This window comes from Gallinula chloropus, assembly GCF_964237585.1.
Source record: "Gallinula chloropus genome assembly, chromosome: Z".
NCBI lineage: Eukaryota > Metazoa > Chordata > Aves > Gruiformes > Rallidae > Gallinula > Gallinula chloropus.
The window spans coordinates 73138855-73156732 of record NC_140089.1 but is presented as its reverse complement, the minus strand read 5'-3'; the positions used below and the strand labels follow the sequence as shown (position 1 = coordinate 73156732).

The 17878-nt window shown below is 41.1% G+C and overlaps 1 protein-coding gene across 1 annotated transcript in view; it reads right to left on the bottom strand.

Moving 5' to 3' along the window:
* Positions 1-10986, bottom strand: part of FGF10 (fibroblast growth factor 10) — a gene marked incomplete at both ends in the record, with an annotated part of 63877 nt that extends 52891 nt beyond the window's left edge. The window contains one exon of the mRNA XM_084278632.1: positions 10653-10986. Within this exon, the coding sequence (XP_084134758.1) occupies positions 10653-10986 (334 nt within the window). The remainder of the gene's footprint in view (positions 1-10652) is intronic.
* Between the last annotated feature and the right edge of the window lie 6892 nt (positions 10987-17878).

The window sequence follows — 17878 nt, the reverse complement described above, 5'->3', positions numbered from 1 at the left end:
AAGGGAAGCAAAATGGCTGTAATTAATCCAGTCCTGAACCTCAGAAAGGGTGTAACTCGCACCTCCCAGTCCTAACCATAGTAAATGTTGATTTAGCTGCTTAGGTAGTTTAAACTCTTCAGAGCTAATCACAGAATCACCTTAATCACAGAACAACTGGGTTGGAAAAGACCTTTGAGATCATTGAGTCCAGCCATACCCATCCTCTACTAAACCATATTCCTGAGCACCTCATCTACCCATCTTTTAAATACATCCAGGGTTGGTCACTCAACCACCTCCCTGGGCAGCCAATGCTTGATAACCTTTTTGGTGAAGAAATTTTTTCCTAATATTTAATCTGAACCTGCCCTTGTGTAGCTTGAGCCCATTCCTCCTCGTCCTATCACCTGTCACTGGGATGAAGAGATCAACAGCCATGTCTTTACAACCTCCTTTCAGGTAGGTGTAAGTGATGATAAGGTCCCCCTCAGCCTCCTCTTCTCCAGGCTAAACAATGCCAGCTCCCTCAGCCTCTCCTCATAAGGTTTGCTCTTCAGCCTTCACCAGCCTGACTGCCCTTCTCTGGGCATGCTCCAGGACTTCAACGTCTTTCTTATAATGAGGGGCCCAAATCTGAACACAGTACTCAGGGTGTGGCCTCACCAATGCCAAGTATAGGGGCACAATCACTTCCATGGACCTGCTGACCATGCTGTTTCTGATACAAGCCAGGATGCTGTTGGCCGCCTTGGCCACCTGGGCACACTGCTGGCTCATATTCACCATGCAGTTAAACCAACACTCCCAGGTCCTTCTCCTCCAGGCAGCTTTCCAACCACTCTTCCCCCAGCCTTTAGGACTGCACAGGGTTGCTATGTCCCAAGCGTAAATCTCTGCACTTGACCCTGTTGAACCTCATCCTGTTAGTCTCAGCCCGTCAATCTAGCCTGTTCAGATCCCTCTGAAGAGCCTCCCTACCCTCTGACAGATCAACACTTCCTCCCAGTTTAGTGTCATCCACAAACTTACTGAGGGAACGTTCAATCCCTTCATCCCCATCATTGATAAAGATATGGAACAGGACTGGACCCAGGGCTGAGCCCTAGAGAACACCACTTGTGACTGGACTCCAGCTGGATTTAGGTCTACAACTCTTTGGGCCCAGCCATACAGCCAGTTTTTTACCTACCAGAAGCTGTGTCTGTCCAGGCCAGCGGTAGCCAGTTTCTAAAGCAGAATGCTGTGAGAAATGGTGTCAAAGGCTTTGCTGAAGTCAAGGTACACTACTAGCACAGCTTTTCCCTCATCCACTAAGCACTTCACCTTGTCATAGAAGGTGATCAGGTTAGTTTGGCAGGACCTGCCTTTCATAAACCCATGTTGACTGGGCCTGATGACTCAGTTGTCATGTGTGTGCTGTGTGATAGCACTTAAGATGACCTGTTCCATGATCTTCCCTGGCACTGAGGTCAGACTGACAGGCCAGTAGTTTCCTGGATCCTCCCTCCAACCTTTCTTGTAAATGGGTGCAACATCTGCCAGCCTCCAATCAAGTGGAACTTCCCCAAAGAAGTTCTAATGACTCACTAAGAAGTGAGGCACTGTATTCATGGGTGTTTGGAAGCTGGTCTGTGAATAAAAGCTAACAGGCATGAAAATAAATGCTACTGTTCATAATAATTGGTGCACTTGTACATAGATAGACCTTCACCCAGCATCCTCACCTGCAAGAAACTGAAACAAACATATTTTCCTTCCATTTATTACATGTGCTCACTTTCCAAGCTATTTCCGCCAGAACCAAGAAAAGTGATACTTTAAAGAGCTTGCAGTGGTTTGGATGTCTGGTGGTTGTACCTCAGAACACCCAGTGAAACTCAGCTCATACTAACTTTCCGCTTTATACACAGTGGTGCCTTTGGCCAAATTACAGGCTGCTGACCAAGATACTTGTTAAGGATAACACCAAAACCACACAGGTATATTGTATAGGAGGCTAGTGTTTCAGCATCTGAAGAGTCAGCTGAAGAACCAGGAGCCAGGTGTACATGTTGAAGTGATGTAACAAAAAGTGTCCACAGCTCAGCTCACATGGCTGCTTCTTTTCATGTTACTATTAGTTTTCCATTTACAGATAGTCAGTGACCACACAATTTCTGTATTGCACTTATTGCCGCCAGTGTTTTGACAAAGGAAATGTGTCCTGTCATTAGAACATGAGCCACGTGCTTCCCCTGAAAAAGGGGAGAATGACACAGTGAAGTCATCTAAGGTTACAGTTCAGGGGAAGGATTTAATTATCTTCCTTACCTCCAAGGGACAGGTGCCACGGGTACTAAGGTACTCCATGTGGATGAAAGAGGTACTGCTAAGTCAACATGGTTTACACTTTTAATATTTACCTCCATGAAAACCATAGGGTTTGGGAAATACACAGAGATCAAATTTTGTTCCATTGAAGTCAAGAGACTATTTCAACGAACATCAAGAGCTTTATTATCTCCTAAAATGTCATAAAAGTATATGAAAAGAAGGCACTAAAACCACAGGCGTCATTATAAAATTCACTTCATACTTAATTCAGTCATGCCATATTCCCTTGCTCACTGTTACTGAATATATGAACTTGTAACTATATAACTACTTCAGATCTTAAAGATAAGCTTAAAAATATGACATACTTGATAAAACAAAACTCATTAGTCATAAAAATACCCTAACGCACCCTCAAAAGATTAAAACACTTAGAAGTGTAGGATATCTTGATGTTCTTCAGGTGTTTTTTTCTTATAACAAACATAGTGGATAGTAGTAGCATAGTGAAAAATTGAAGAAAACCCAACCAAATAAAACACCAACTTTTTTCTTCTTTAACACAGATTTGCTTGTGGCTGCTTTAAACAACTTACTACTTCCAAGGGCAGAGTTTTCTTGCAAGTAGCCTGTACTGACTTTAACACTAAGAATAAAGCAGGTCATTTATCGTCTTGAAGAAGATAGTGTGAAGAAAAGAATCCCAGAGCATGCACCAAAGAGTATCTATAGAGTAGGGTCAGAGAAGGCACAATGAAATTTTGACTGGGAAAAGTTTCTATCCCCATGCTGATCACACACTTAGACAAATTCAACAGGCACCTTAATGGCTTTGTAGGTTCAGGCTGTGAACAAACTGATGATGCAGTGAGATGAGACATGACAATTCAACATCACAGACGGTTCACAGCTGCCAAAATGTGTAAGCTATGTTCCCCTTCTCCCCACTTCTCTCCCACTCATGACACATGCTGCCCCTATTTCTTTCTGTCATCCTTTCTAGGGTTGCTCTGGCATTTGTCATACTTCCCATCCCCTTCCTCTAATGCGGGCATGATATCATTGATTTATATTCAGCATCCACTTAGCACCATGCCTTACTTCCAATTAAACAACATCCTGAATGCTTCCAAAAAACCTTCAGCATTCCCTCCCAACTCCCACACACACTGACGACAGCTGCACAGCTGCACATCAGAAACCTGAAAGAAAAACTTTTATTTCCTTTATTTCTATGCAATGTTTGAACATATAATATCAATGGCATAAGAAGGAAGAACAACTATGGTCCTCAGGCCCCACGTTTTTAATTCTGTCCCCCCAGTAGGAAGAGTCAGGAACTGCAAAAACCAAGTTTATTGTCCCTCACATATGTTTTCCACCATGAAAGGAGTAGGCATCATATTGCTTTACTAAATCAAGGTTTATGAAAGATCTGATCTTTGGTTTTATATAAAATTCATGAACATTCATGTTTCTAGTATCCATAACCTTTTCTTCTCTTGCACACCACCTGAAATTATGGAAGGGGGAGGGAGAGTGAAAAGGAATGAAACTTTTAGGTGTAGTTTCAACATTTCCTTTTTCTTGAAAGTCAGCTTCGATGTGTGTGAAAATTCCTCTTTAAATGGAGAAGATATACACTACTGACAGATTATTTAGAGGTAAATGTGAAACGGGACAGACTAGTAATTCTTTAGTCTAACTATAAAATAGGGGAATGCTTTACAGCTGACACTGTGAGTATATCAACCCAGTAATTGGATGCACGTGTTAGTAGCAGTAAAAAGGCACTGACCAGTTGTCCACCTTACATGGGAATCTACTTTGAGTGTATTCTTTGATTTACTGTTGCAATTAGAACTGAATGTTCAAAGAAAGAACACAAGTGACCTAATTTAAAAGCAGAGTGCCTTTCAAGCCATTATTTAAAGTGTGACCTGGCTCACTTGTAACCATTTCTTTCTCTAGGAACTTCTATTTTTACACTGTACTCATGAAGTAGCATAATCAGTTCTAATAACTCACTCAGCTAATGAATTCAGTTTTAATATCCATTCAGTGATTAAAGATTAAACCACTTCCTCCTCGAACCTACCCTTGAAGATTTTAATTTTCTTTATAAACACAGAGCATTTTCCCAGGCCAATTTTTCAAAACTTCTTGTAACTCTTTTTTCCCATCCCCTTTCTACTATGTTATAACTAATAGAGGTGTTTTACAGCACATGAGCACGAGAGACAGAAGCAATTAATACTAGTTACCACTAGTTCTGTTAACTAGAATTTTTCTAATTAACAGAACTAATGATTACAAATACCACTGACTACTTTTGTGTGTTTGAAGAATCTGAGAAATTAAGGGTTGCAAAGACATTAAAATACTGCATCAAAATAAGTTGTCAAAACTAAAGGAGAATCAGTCTAAGTACCGACTGTATGCTAAAACATGCACTGATGTTAACTAAATGCATCCTCCATTTCTGATCTGATAATTTAGTTTTTATAGCCCAAAGCAAGCAAAAATTATGTTTCCTTACAATTCTGTCAAGATGATGTTGACTGCTAATGCTGATAAGCATTCAAAATACTGTGTTGTTCGAAGTGGCAAAGAGGTCATTAGATTATAAACCCCAGAATAAAAGGATAAATTAGTTCAGTGTATTACTGTGACTGCAATCAATGGAAGCAAGCATTCAAAAATGCAAACTGAAATTTCAACTGGGTTCTGTTTTGGGGAAGGACTGCAAGAGCTTGCTTCAGAAAGCCCTTGAGAAAACTGAGAAAACAAACAAAACCAGGTCATGAAGGGAACGTTATATTAAATCCCAAGTTGACCAAGTAATTTCTCTGCTTTGCTGAAACTATTTCAATCTTCCCAAATATTAACCTTAAGAATTGAAACACAATATTGTTTACAAAGATTTTTTTCACCTATTTAGAACCTTCTGCAATTGCATTACTTGCTCAGAGGAAAAGCCAGGAATCCACCATGACAGGAGATGTCGCCATATGTTCATTCTGGTACCTGCTATTTTTAATTTAAGACACACAGGTTAGCAAAATTTGCTCATAGAAGAGTTTTCCCTTTTCTGAAATGAAATGTTCTGTGGAATAAATGAAAACTCCCCTATTGCCGGATCTGATCTGACTCCTATTGAAAGGGAAAAGGCCCCTATTCATACATACAGCTCAAAGACATCTGAAAGTCATCTTAAAATGCCTTATTTCAAAACAGAGGATCTTAGCCTATGAGTGAATGCATCCAAGATGTTTCAGAAGTGTAAGCACATTCTAGAGTGCTCACTCAGCTAATGCCATCTTCCAGGGAAGCTTTGACCTAGCCACTACCTGAAAGCCCTCCCATTAAAACAGCAACACGACATCTACAAGCCCGCACACCCCTTGGTTTCTTTCTTCTGAGATTTAAGAACAACAAACTTCAAATTGCACCTAACTTTTTTTTTTCTTCAAGTGGCTATAAGTTAGATTTATGAAGACAAAAAGACTTCTTACAACTGTATATTTTGAACAGATTTATGACAGGGCTACAGTATCACCATGGAGGGTCCACAAGGCAGGAATGCAGTAAGGGTGACAGGAGAGTGTCATGTAGATGTTAAATAGTACAATTCTTTCCACATTCATAAATCCTAAGTGACTACGGTTGTATACTGCTGGTTATAAATTACATGACTCAGTTCTGCAGAGGACAAAAAAAAAGACTTATAGTGAGAAATAACCTCCATTAGGACTTACATATTTAACACTGAAGAACCTAATTTTTAAATTACTTTACTGAATCAGTATTACTCCCTATTTTAAGTCTTTTAGGTTGAAAAAAATAAACCAAACCCCCAAACCCCGGATCTCTGTGGAGAATAAAACAACAAAATACATATGCCTACTAATCAGTCTGGAGAAAAGCAGAAAAAAGTTCTCCATTAACTTACAAATGCCACCTGATGAGGAGCTGATAAACCCAAACAGCTAGCTTAAAAAATATTCATTATCAAACGAACATATTTTACCAAGTTTACAGGTGAGGTTAAGGTAAGCTTTATATTTTACTATACAATAAAAAAACCCTGAGTATCAAACTAAGTATACTTAAAACACATTTAGCGCCCCTTTTAAGCATGTAACCCAATATATAGCAAAAATATGCGTTCATATGCCATGCATATATGGACACACTTTTCCTCAGTAGTAACAATGTTCAAACATTTCTAGCAATTACAGACTTTTGGGTTACAGAATGAAGCTCAAAGCTTTCCTGCTATTCGTCAATCTGATCCTGCACTAACTAGAACAAAACTAAAGACTATCAGGGATCCTAATGTTATGTATAAAAGGTTATCAGATACTCAGGGGGAACGCCTGGGATAGGTTAGCTCAGGAGAAGTAGCTAATTATTTAATGCTAGCTTCCCCACTGAACACACATACTCTGCAATTGCACTGCCTTTGCACTGTTTGGATTAATCCTCCCTGAATGCTCAGAAGGTCAATTAATAGCCTCTCAGCTGGTGTAAGCCCTTTTAGCATTGCGTGAGCTCAGTTAGCTGAGGATACAGCCCCTTCTTGTCCACCTACTTCGAGCAGAGGTGACACCAGACAGTGGCTGTGCCGCCATCTACTGTAGGTTTTGCATAGCACTGCTTGGTCCAAAGCCCGCGGGAATCGCTCCAGCAATTCTTCCCACTATATCCAGGCTCGGTGACACAGACTCCACTCCCTAAGCATGTACCTAAATAATAGCCTGATCGTGCAGCCTTTGCTCAGGCAGAACTCCCTGCATGGACTGCAGGTTACCTGCTGCTAGTTACGCATTGCGTATTGTGTTACTGTTCTGTATTGTGTTACGGTTCTTCGGTTACTAAGCTCTGAGCTGTAAATTTGAAGTCTCTCTGCTCTGTTGCCTTAAAGGTCAATTGGAAATAGTGTAACAGTTGAAAATGTGTTCAAGCTTTCCCAAAACAACTTATCACGTATAACCTAGCTCAATGCATGCCCTTCACTAAACCCAAGGAGCTTCACTGTCATCAAGAAAGCTTTTTGGGTTAAAGTCACACATGCAGTTACCTGTCCATTTTTATACATGCCTGAAGTTTTTTTGGTCATCCCAAGAATCATGTTACAGTGAAGGCTTTTGCAATTACTCTTTGGATTTATTTTTTTCCCAAGAAGTACTGAAGTCACCAGAAGGCAGTGCAGCTCTTCTTATTCATGCGTGCAAATGGCTCTATCAAGAACAGGAGCAAGAGTCTTCACAGCTGTGGTGCTGTGGGACAAGCTAATAGTTGCATTACAAAGACAAACTTCCAGATGTAAGGAACAGTAAAAAAGAAAACCTAAGAAGTGTCCTATCCAGTAAAAGACACGCTCCAACTAAGCCAAATGGTAGGAGCTCCCCCAGCCTCCTGGCAGAGCGGTCAGAAGCCACCTCTGTTCCCAATACTCTACAGGTAGAGAACAGCTGATGGAATAGTTTCAAGGAATCAAGTTGGAAAACATCTGCCAGAGGAAACCTTATTTAGCACACCTTATACAATATTTATAAAGCAAATCAATGAATCCTGCTTGAGCCATTTAGAGACTGGAGACTAAGTTCTGTTTTCTGAATGTTTACTCTGACTTTCTCCAACCGTTCCTCTTACTTGACAGTGCTTAATTGGCAGTCGGCCACAAAAGCTGCTGCCTAATTACACAACATATCATAATCTTACAGCCCTACAGATAAGGCCTTACTGCAGTGTAAATTGATTTTAAACATTAGCATATGAGAAAAAGAAAATTAGCCCCCAAATGAGATTTTTTCAAAATCTTGTGTGTCAATAGGCACTAGATTTTTTTTGGGAAAGTGTGGTTTTGAAAGAGGAAATATTAGAGATTAAATGGACTTTAATCTTAAACAGGCTATAGTTCAGTAGGCTGGGGGAGTAACACCTTATGCATGGCAGAAATCTATTCATGTGTAATTATGTATCTTAGTCTATCTTACAGATACCATATATTTGCACAGAATCAGTCCAGATAGGGATTAAAGCAGTGTTATGATGGAACGTGTACAGGGGACATTATGAAAAACATTGATTTTGTGGATCACTTGCAACAGACACCCTTGAAATAAAGGCACAGTAAATACATACTTAAATGGTCCTGGATATGTACTTTTACAGAAAACATGATTTCACACTGCAAATAATAATGACTATTGAAGAAGAACATACAACTGTTTGATGTATACTTTGCTACTTTCTAATTGTTTTGCAGTTTAAGATGTGTTTTGTACACTGCGAGATCTGATTTTATGATGTAAGTGCAGTTAGACAGTTCCAAGTTTTAAAGTTGTGAGTCCTTTCACGTGAACTTGAGGGGCAATATACAATTATTTACATTAGAGGCATTGTTTGGCTTTTACATGAAAAAACCCCAAACATTCTCCTGTATTTCAACAGGTATTCTGCAGTTGTGACAATAACCATAACATCACCAAGAAAGCCAGTTCTCTTCATGATGCAGTGTCTGGAAGACCAGAAAAAGAGAATCGTACCCTATAGTAACAGAGGGCACATTCTTGCCTGTAGATTGAAGGTGTAAGTTGTATACGTGGACTTCAGTCTATTCTACCTCTTCTTGGCAAGATTTTGCAGAAGCTCACCGCATGTGTGCAACTTGACTCACTGAACAGTTCTGCTGGTTACATGGGACTGCTTAGATGAGTAGTTACTTCTCTGAGTACGCTGTTGTTAGGTTAAGCCCCTTATGGCCTTTCCAGCAGCAATGTTCTATACAGAACAGCTGGTGTTCTCAGAGATGCACACAAAGCTTTCACAATCCCAATTCAGGGGCGTGATGCTGTCCTTCTCCACAAAACCCCACCAAACACAAATCTAAAAATTACAATGCCAGGACCCGGTTCCACACAAATTCATTCAAGTGAAGCCTTCATCCTAGCTGTTTTTCAAGAATTTGGCTCTTTGAAATAGAGAAAATGAGGTTCTAAGAGTCAGCTGCTTTGACATCTAAAGCTTTTGATATCTAAAGATTTTATCAAGTGATAAAATATGAAGTTGCAAGGTGGAGCAAGTAATGTAGTGACATATGATACAGTAGCCCTTTCCTCCCTGTTTATAAGCCTATTATGGGTATATAGCTGAATTAACAGCTATGTCTATCATACAGCAAAGCAACTTGCTGAAGTACTCCATACTTTTACACATCAGCTAACAAGGGATATACTTAAGTCACTTTAAGTTGGTTTAATTTAAAAAGAGATTTATGCCCAGGTTTATCTGGATTTATGTAAAACAACCCAAGAACCAAAATGACTCCACCAGCGAAGTCAAGATTTTCCTCTAGCATTCGCATAACAGACCTCACTTTCTCAGCATGCTCCTGTAGTGGGATGCAGTCACTTAAGAGTTACAATGCAATATATTGTGATTTACTAGGGTTACTTCAATTTGAGATTGCACAGGCAGGAAAACCGAATAAAGGTTACATTTCTAGCACTGACAGCCAAGAATACATCACCAGAAACATACTGTTACTAAAAGCCTAATTAGTACTTACAGAAAAGCTTGAAACTACAGCCATGGAAACAGACATATGACTTTTACTTTGAAATTTTTTTTTCTTTTTAAAAGTGACAATGAAATGCGTGTGAGGTCTGTGCGAACCCAGCCCCAGATGTTTACAATGGAGCGTGTAGCGGTATAGCGGTATAGCCCCAACGCGGCGCGCACGCCAAGTCACCAGCATCGCCTTACAGCGGGCGGCTGCGCGGCCGCGCACCGGCTCCCCCCGTCCGCGGGGCACCTCCACGGCAGAGAGGAAACCCGGGCAAAATCGCAGCCCGACGGAAACCCCCCCGCCCCTCTCTGTTCCAGGCTCGGGGAGGAGGGGGAGAGGAGCAGACAGCTCTTGGGCGGCTGGGGGAGAAGAGCGTGTGTGTGCGCGGGGGAAATCGATGCATTGTTTCAATATAGAGTTCTCGTCAAGGCACTTTAATGACAGGGGATAATGATTTTCAGATTCAGGAAACAATGCCCCCACACACTCCGCGCCACGTCCTTACAAATCTTTCTAATTTGCTCTTCTGCCAGGCAAAGAAACAAACTGTGCTCGGCGAAGCCATTTGCAAAATAAACCTAACCGGAGAGATTTGCAGATACGGGCTGGCGGAGAGCAGCGTCCCGTAGGAGCACCCCCCCTAACCCCCCTCTACCCCGCTCCCCCTCCGCGCCGAGGCATCACCTTCCCGTTCCCTCCCCGGCGAAGGGGCTCGGGCGCGCCGGGGCTGCAGCGGCCGGGGCGCTCGGGGGGCGCAGCGCGGCGGCAGAGCGGTACTTACTGAAGGGGCAGTTCTCCTTCTTGGTGCCGCTGACCTTGCCGTTCTTCTCGATCTTGAGAAAGTACTTGTTGTAAGAGTAGAGCTTCCTCTTGCGCACGTCTCCTTGGAGGTGATTGTAGCTCCGCACGTGTCTCCCCGCACTGGAAGGAGAGGAGAAGGACGAGGGGAAGGAGGAGGATGATGAAGAAGAGTTGGCGGCCTCCGGGGACAGCATGTCCTGGCCGAGGTCATGGCAGGTGACAGGCACAGAAGACACCAAGAAGAGCAGCAGCAAGCAGCAACAAGGCAGGTGGGAAAAGGCTGAGGCACCATTTGTCAGTATCCATTTGCACATTGTACTGAAACTCTGGGCGCTGGAAAATGTCTTATCAAATGAAACATACTGGAAGGGTAAAACCTGGTAAAAGGCAAGTGGAGAGCCGGTGGTTGCTGCTTCTGGTTAGATCCCTCTGAGCTCTGATCTGGCCTGAAGTAAGTGCACCAACATCCATAACTCAGGGGACAAATCGCCTTCAGAAGTTGCTGCCTTTTAATCCTTCGAGTCCTCCCTCAGAAAAAAGAGCTGTTGTTTTTTTTGGGGGGGTTGCTGTGGTTAATCCTCTTTCCTTTTTTTCTTCCCCACCCCACCCCCCCCATAAACACACACTCCCCAACCTGGTTTGAGACTTCCCAGTAGTTATTTTGTTCTCTTCCTCACTCCTTTCTTCACCATCTTAGATGCAGAAAGGTCTGAAAAATAGATGACAGCAAAGTGAACAACAACAACAACAATAACAACAACAAATATAAATAATAACCAGTGGAGAAGGGTGCTGGAAGTGATTTTTCACACGTACCCCTTTACACACACACACATACGCACTCACACTTTGTGGCTTTGCACCTTCTTCTGATCCCCACCCCCTTGCCTTTTTGCAAATCCCAAGCCAGTTGCACAACTCGTCCTTTCTCACTGACAACCTCAGAGGAGGCAGTTTCTTTGTTTTGCTTTGAATTCTCCAGAACAGTATTAAAAAAAAAAATCAGAGAGAGAGAGAGGGGGAGAAAAAAAAAATCCCAATTTGTCTCCCTCCCTCCCTTCCTCCCTCCCTCTCTTCCTTTCCCTCCCCTCCTTTCCCTCCCCCTTTGGTTGTAAACAGGTTGGAAGCTGTAGCCTAAATGTCAGCGATTACAAGTCAGAGGTGGGATGTGCCTCTGGTGGTCAACCCTTATTTGCAGTGGGTCAAGCAGCGGTGGGACATCTGAAACCCTTTTGCAGCTGGAGCGAGCGGTGCCTGCCGCGGAGGGAGCCTCGGGAGCTGCCCTAGCTTCCTCCCGGGCTGCAGCGGCAGCAGCCGCCGCCGCCTTCGGCTCGCTGCTAATTGCTCCTAAAGCGTTCTTCTCGGAGCGCCGGCCACCAGCATGGTTTGGAGACTCATGCTTTACTAATTTATCTGTCTTCCAGGCTGAGCCAATCCTCTCTAGGGAGGCTTTCCTCCCCCCTTCTTCTTCATCATCATCATAATCATCATCATCACCATCATCACCAGCACCCTCCTCCCTCTCTACCCCAAAGAAACTTGTTTCCTAGCGGAGGATTTTATTTTATTTTTTTGGCAGCGAAGTGCTTGAGAAAGCCACCTGGAGCTTGTTGCCTGCTAGATCTCCCCCTCCCCCCTGCCGGAGGAGGGGTTGTGTGTAGAGGTTGGAAAGAAGTATATACTACAGGCAGACCCTGGAAAAGCAGATTATATGCTGGTCAGAGAGAGTAAAAAGGGAAGAGAAATAATTAGCTCCTTTTCCTTCTTCTTTGCCAGCTTCCATGGAGGTCTTTCTCCTTCCTTTAATGAATCACTGATTTCTCGCTTCCGTTGCTGAAATAAAAAGTTCACACTTTAGCCTGCTCTTCCTTTTAAGCCTCTCAAGATTTATTGTGTCTCTTTCCCCACCCTCACCCTCCTTGTCTCAAAAGAAATCGGGGCCCTAAATGACCATTTTCTAATTGCTAACATGAGTCATTTACTGAATCACGCGTCTAGCTTCAAAGCAAAATTGGCTTTACTGGGATTGCAATGGGTTCCCCATAAAATCTGCCTGAATATTTTTTCCTTAAAAAAAAAAAAAAAAAAAAAAAAAGGAGCAGCAAACAACCCAAACTAATGCAGTTTCCTTTGCCAGAAAGAAACAAATTTTCCGTTTCCAAGGCTATTTTGAAGTGATTTTTAAAGCTATTATTTTCCAGGAGGGGCATATGTTGTTGTTGTTTTTTTTTCCCCTTGATTCCATCTCTCCCAATGGATTTGTCATTTCACATGCTGAATGTTGTGACAAACTCGTATTTCTAGCCCATCACTGAACTGTCAACTTTACCAGTAATTAACAGGCATCTTCCATGTAATGTACTATCTCTTGACACCAGAACAAGGGATCAGGGACTGACAGGATATGAGCAGCATGCAACATATTAAATTTTGGTTCAGTATTTAATATTATAAAAATAACTGTTTTGGAATGCAACTAGGTGGAACCTTTGCTAAGAGGATGGAGCAGTGGAGAAATGGTGCAGAAACCTGGTGAGTAGCTCAGTAGGTAGAACCAGAACCTTTTTCAAGCAGAGGCACTTTAATAATGCGGATTTGTGGAATGCAATGGAAAACCGCCTATGCAATTACATTTGGCATTTGGAATAAATCTTAATTTAAACAACAGAAAATGCAGAAAAGAACAAATAGTTCTAAAATTAGACTGATTCATTAGATTAGGATGTTAAATATATTGTTAACTTCACAACAGAAATTAGAAATTATTTTCTCCAATTATAGTGTTTATTCTGGAGAGAGTCAGCTACCAAATTTATGTGTTCAGCTTCTGGGGGTGACATTTAAACAGCCTTAAAAATGAAACCATTTAATGTTAAAATCAGTATGTTTTATGATGCTGTTTATGGTACTTCAGAGTATTTATTCTGTGTGTATCTGCACTGACTGCAAAGCATTTCAGATTTTTTTTTCTGAATCAAGCTTTCCTTTTGTGGCAACTAATATTAAATAAATACAAAAAAGAAATTTATCCCAAAGGAGAGCAAAAAACCTACTTTTTTGTTGAATGCCTTACAGATTACATGTATGTCTACAAAGCCGATGTCAATATTTGCTTGATGTGTAGATCATGAAGGTTACAAGTTATTTCTAAAATTGGAGTTCTTTTGCTTCCAACAGTTTAAATCATAAAGAATTACTATAATGTCTTAAAATGAGACATTTGAAGAAACCGTACAACTATTTTTTTTTTCCTGCAAAGTACTGATAAAAACAATGAATTGGTATTTTAGTAACACTGGTGGCAGGAGAAAATAGTAGTTTGTGGGTCAAACAGATATATTTAACCCCTACTCATTTAAAAAATAGGCACTCAAGAAGAGTTCTTCTTAGGCTTATGATCAGCTGTATGTTGGTTTTAAAATCTTGTGGTTAAGAACAAAACCCACATATCTGGAGTTTCTTATTAAATCTGCTTCTGGCAGGTGCAATATTCAGTGCAGTACTTAAAATTATTACAACGCATAGAGTCCTTTTTCTATCCCGTGTGATGACAGGGAGGGCATTTACAAAACAGAGACCAAATGAAAAGCTGACATAGCTTTTTAGATTATATCTCATTCTTTTTTATACTTTCTGTATAGCCTTTCTTTTATAGCACAGTTGAATCCCTAAATACCCCACTACTTTGTATTGTCAGGTCACCTCTTAGGTTAGCCTGAGAAAGCCTGAGAAAAGTTCCACAGGAAAGATGCACTATTTAACGGAATTCAATCTGTCCCAACAGATTTGAATCACTAACATAAATGTATGAATGTAGATTATATCTCTGTAATGAGGCCTGAATCATTCTCAGTTACTTCAAAGGACTGAAATTCAACCTTCCTTTTTAGCAGTAACAATCAGACCTTAATGGGTTCCTTTATTAATTGTTCCATTGCTAAGCTTGAAAAGCAGCTACCTTCAGTACAGGTCCTAGACTAGAAATGGTACCTCCTGCGTCTGAAACAGTGTTTCTGTTTTGCCTTTCGCTGCTCTAAGATTCTGTGAAAAAGATTCCTGTGCTGCTGTTTTATAAATGCATTGAGCCGCACGGAATGAAATAAAGAGAACTCTTTCTGAAAAAAAAGGTGCAAAACACAGAAAGCAGATTTTAAGGATTTTCTTTTTGGGACGCTTTCTTTCCAAAGAGTGTTCAAGGAAATGAATTGTACAGGTTGAATTTTAATAAAAAATAGACCAAAGACAGTTTCTTTTATGTCGCGTTTTTATCTTTTGTTCAGCAAGGAAGTATGTTTTGTTTGTGATTTTTTTTTCTTCCCCTGCTATTTCATCTACTTGAATCTGAGAAGAAATATTTTAAGGTAGTTGGAGTAGGTTTTACCTTGTATAGTTTCCCTTATGCAAGGCATTATCTTTTCTGGTGGTGGAAATAACTTCTGCCTATGCCTTTGAGTGTTAACATAATCAACTCTCAGATGTCACCAGGCTCTCAGTTTGGATTGTCAGATAGCAATCACAGACATCTGCTGCTTACAGTATGATGAGAGAAGGACATGCATCTTCTGGTCATGGGACCCAATTCTGTTCTTATTAAAGGTGTCGGGAAATTTGCCAGTGATTTCACTGAGAGAGATTTGGTTCAGTAACTCCACTTCCAGAGAGACAGCTCTGCCAGAAGTGAGGTGAGGAATGCCAAATGCCAGTGATGGATAAGATGCCTCCATCTATATGTCAGTTCTGAGCTACAAAACTAGGCAGTGTTACAAAACACTAATCTTGGTTATAAAGAAAAGGCAGTGGCATGTAGTGTAGTGAGACAGGAGATTTGGTTTACAATGCAGTACTACTTGCTGAAATCTTTACACTGTGGAGTTTGTGCCCACCAATTGGGACTGGAGGCCATTGTATTATGTTTGAGTAAAGTATGTTTTAAAACTTAAGGAAAAAAGAATTCTTGTTAGAACTGTTTGTTTTCTTCAGTGAAATGTGCAAAATCACGGTCATTTTATTTTCTTCTTTTTTTTTATCAATCCACGCACCTCCAAGACTGAAGGCAGCGTAACTCATCTGTGTATATGAAGCTGGAATAAGACATGTAAAATTAGAATACTATTTTAGCTGCCTGCAGTGGGATTTCATAGTGTGTGGGGCCTACTCTCTGGCTCCTCTGTGCACACGCCTTTCCATCTAAGTATCCAAAACTAGAGAAGGAGTCAAGCAGAGTTTACCAGAAGTTCATAAAATGCTTGTTTCAGTATTTCTTTTTTATTACAAAACCACTTGCATGTCTAGCTCATAACAACAGATACATACAAAGCAGGTCTGAGATAACCCAAATGTAGTTCATCCAGAGCTTGTTCAACCTGGCCTACTGTCATGACTGACAATGGCCAGATTCCTGGCCAAGGCTGAGGCTAGTCCTCAGGAAGAGTAAGATGGTACTCATTCTGGTGGAAAAATGAAGAGTTGCTTGAGGTACCACTGCCATTGGTGATAAGAAATGATTAGCTGGACTGTGCCCTGTTTTATGTTTTTCTTTTAAGGAACAGAATCAAAATACAGCAGCTCTTAGGACCACACTGGTCATCTTGTCGTGAGCAGACATATAAACTGTGGGGCCAGACAGGATTTGCCCTGTTACTTAAATTAGTAGTATGTTTTTCTCTCATGGTTGTATTGGCAAAACTGTCTGAATGCTGTGCTTCAAGCAGACAATTAAGAAAATTGTTTATTCTTCTTAAAATGCTAATTATGGCTGTGTTCTTAGAATATGTTTATAGTTATGCTATGTCTGACAGAGAAATTACAAAGAGATGTATGACATTTGAAAATATCTGTATGTTTTTTGTTTGATAAATACAGCTATTAAATAAAAGAAAATGAAATAAGTGAAAAAATGCATTCTATGGAGGTCAGCTAGAGGAGACTACAGACCCCCAGACATTGAGCTGCAGTGCCATAAATAGCTATGTGCATGGGTTGGACACTGACCGTGTTTAGTAATGGTCTGCTGGCAGCCAGTTTTGCATACTCTGCAGCACAAACATAATTAAAAAGGCAATATTTTCAAGGAGTTACTTTAATCTTAGAGGATTTGTTTTTCTTTCTCAATTCATACAGAACTACCATGAATGCAGGCCACTTATACTCCTATAAATAAGTGATTGAGGACAAAAGTGTCAGAAGAAGCAAATATTAGTCAGGTCTTTGCAGATTCTTTCTTCTGGAGGGGGAAAGAATCTCCCCACTCAATCTCATCTATGCCTACATTTTCCATATTGGAACTCACCAAGACTCTGAGGAAATATTTGTGCATTCTGATATACCCTCTCTCCACATAAACCTATACACTTGTGAGTTTTTCTTGTGATGTCTAATGCTTATAGTAATAATTTTTTTCCCCACAGTGCTTATTCCAACAGTTTATACAACTTCTTCTGAAGATACACTGCAAAGTTTTTACTATACTTTCCCAGGATGCAAACCTTCAGCTGAAACAAGGTGTTGGCTTATTTGTGACAATGAAGCTCATGTTCCCTGTAGGAAACATTCCAGAGATAATTTGTGTTTGAATGTCATATTTATATCTTTGAATTGCACCTATTAATTTACTGGAAAATGTCTTTGTGTGGCATGATCCTGAGACAAAACCAAAGAAGTTATACACTTTATTTGCAAGCAGTGATGTGCCCCCTGAAAGGTGTTAACTATCTGTTACTCTTCCTGGATTCAAACAAGTTTGCTTTTAGAAGGGCTGCAAAGTAAAACCAAAACTCCTCAGCTCTGCTATGCTCCATCCTTCTTGAGTGCTACTGGAAGGGAGTGAAGAAGTCACTTCTAGTCATTGCTTGTGGAGCTATTTGAAACAGAGCTGACAGCTAAGAACATCAGCCCAACAGCTGAACATGCTTGCCTCACCACAGGCAACCAGAGTAGCCAGCTGGGCTCCCTCTGAGTTAGTTAATAGCTCACACATTGCAGGGGGAGCTCACACATTGCCTCTTCTTTGTCAGTTAATTTGTAGCAGTCACTGGAATTACTTCTGTGAGTAAGCACCTCTCAGTGTGGCGAAGGGTGATGGAAGTGAGCCCTTTTTGGGGTCCAGCACCAAAGGACAGCTCCCCATGCCTCCCAGTGAGTGGGCAGTGCCGGAGCTGCTGCAAGCCAGGCTGTGTACATGCCCGCCTTCCTACGTATGGCATCATG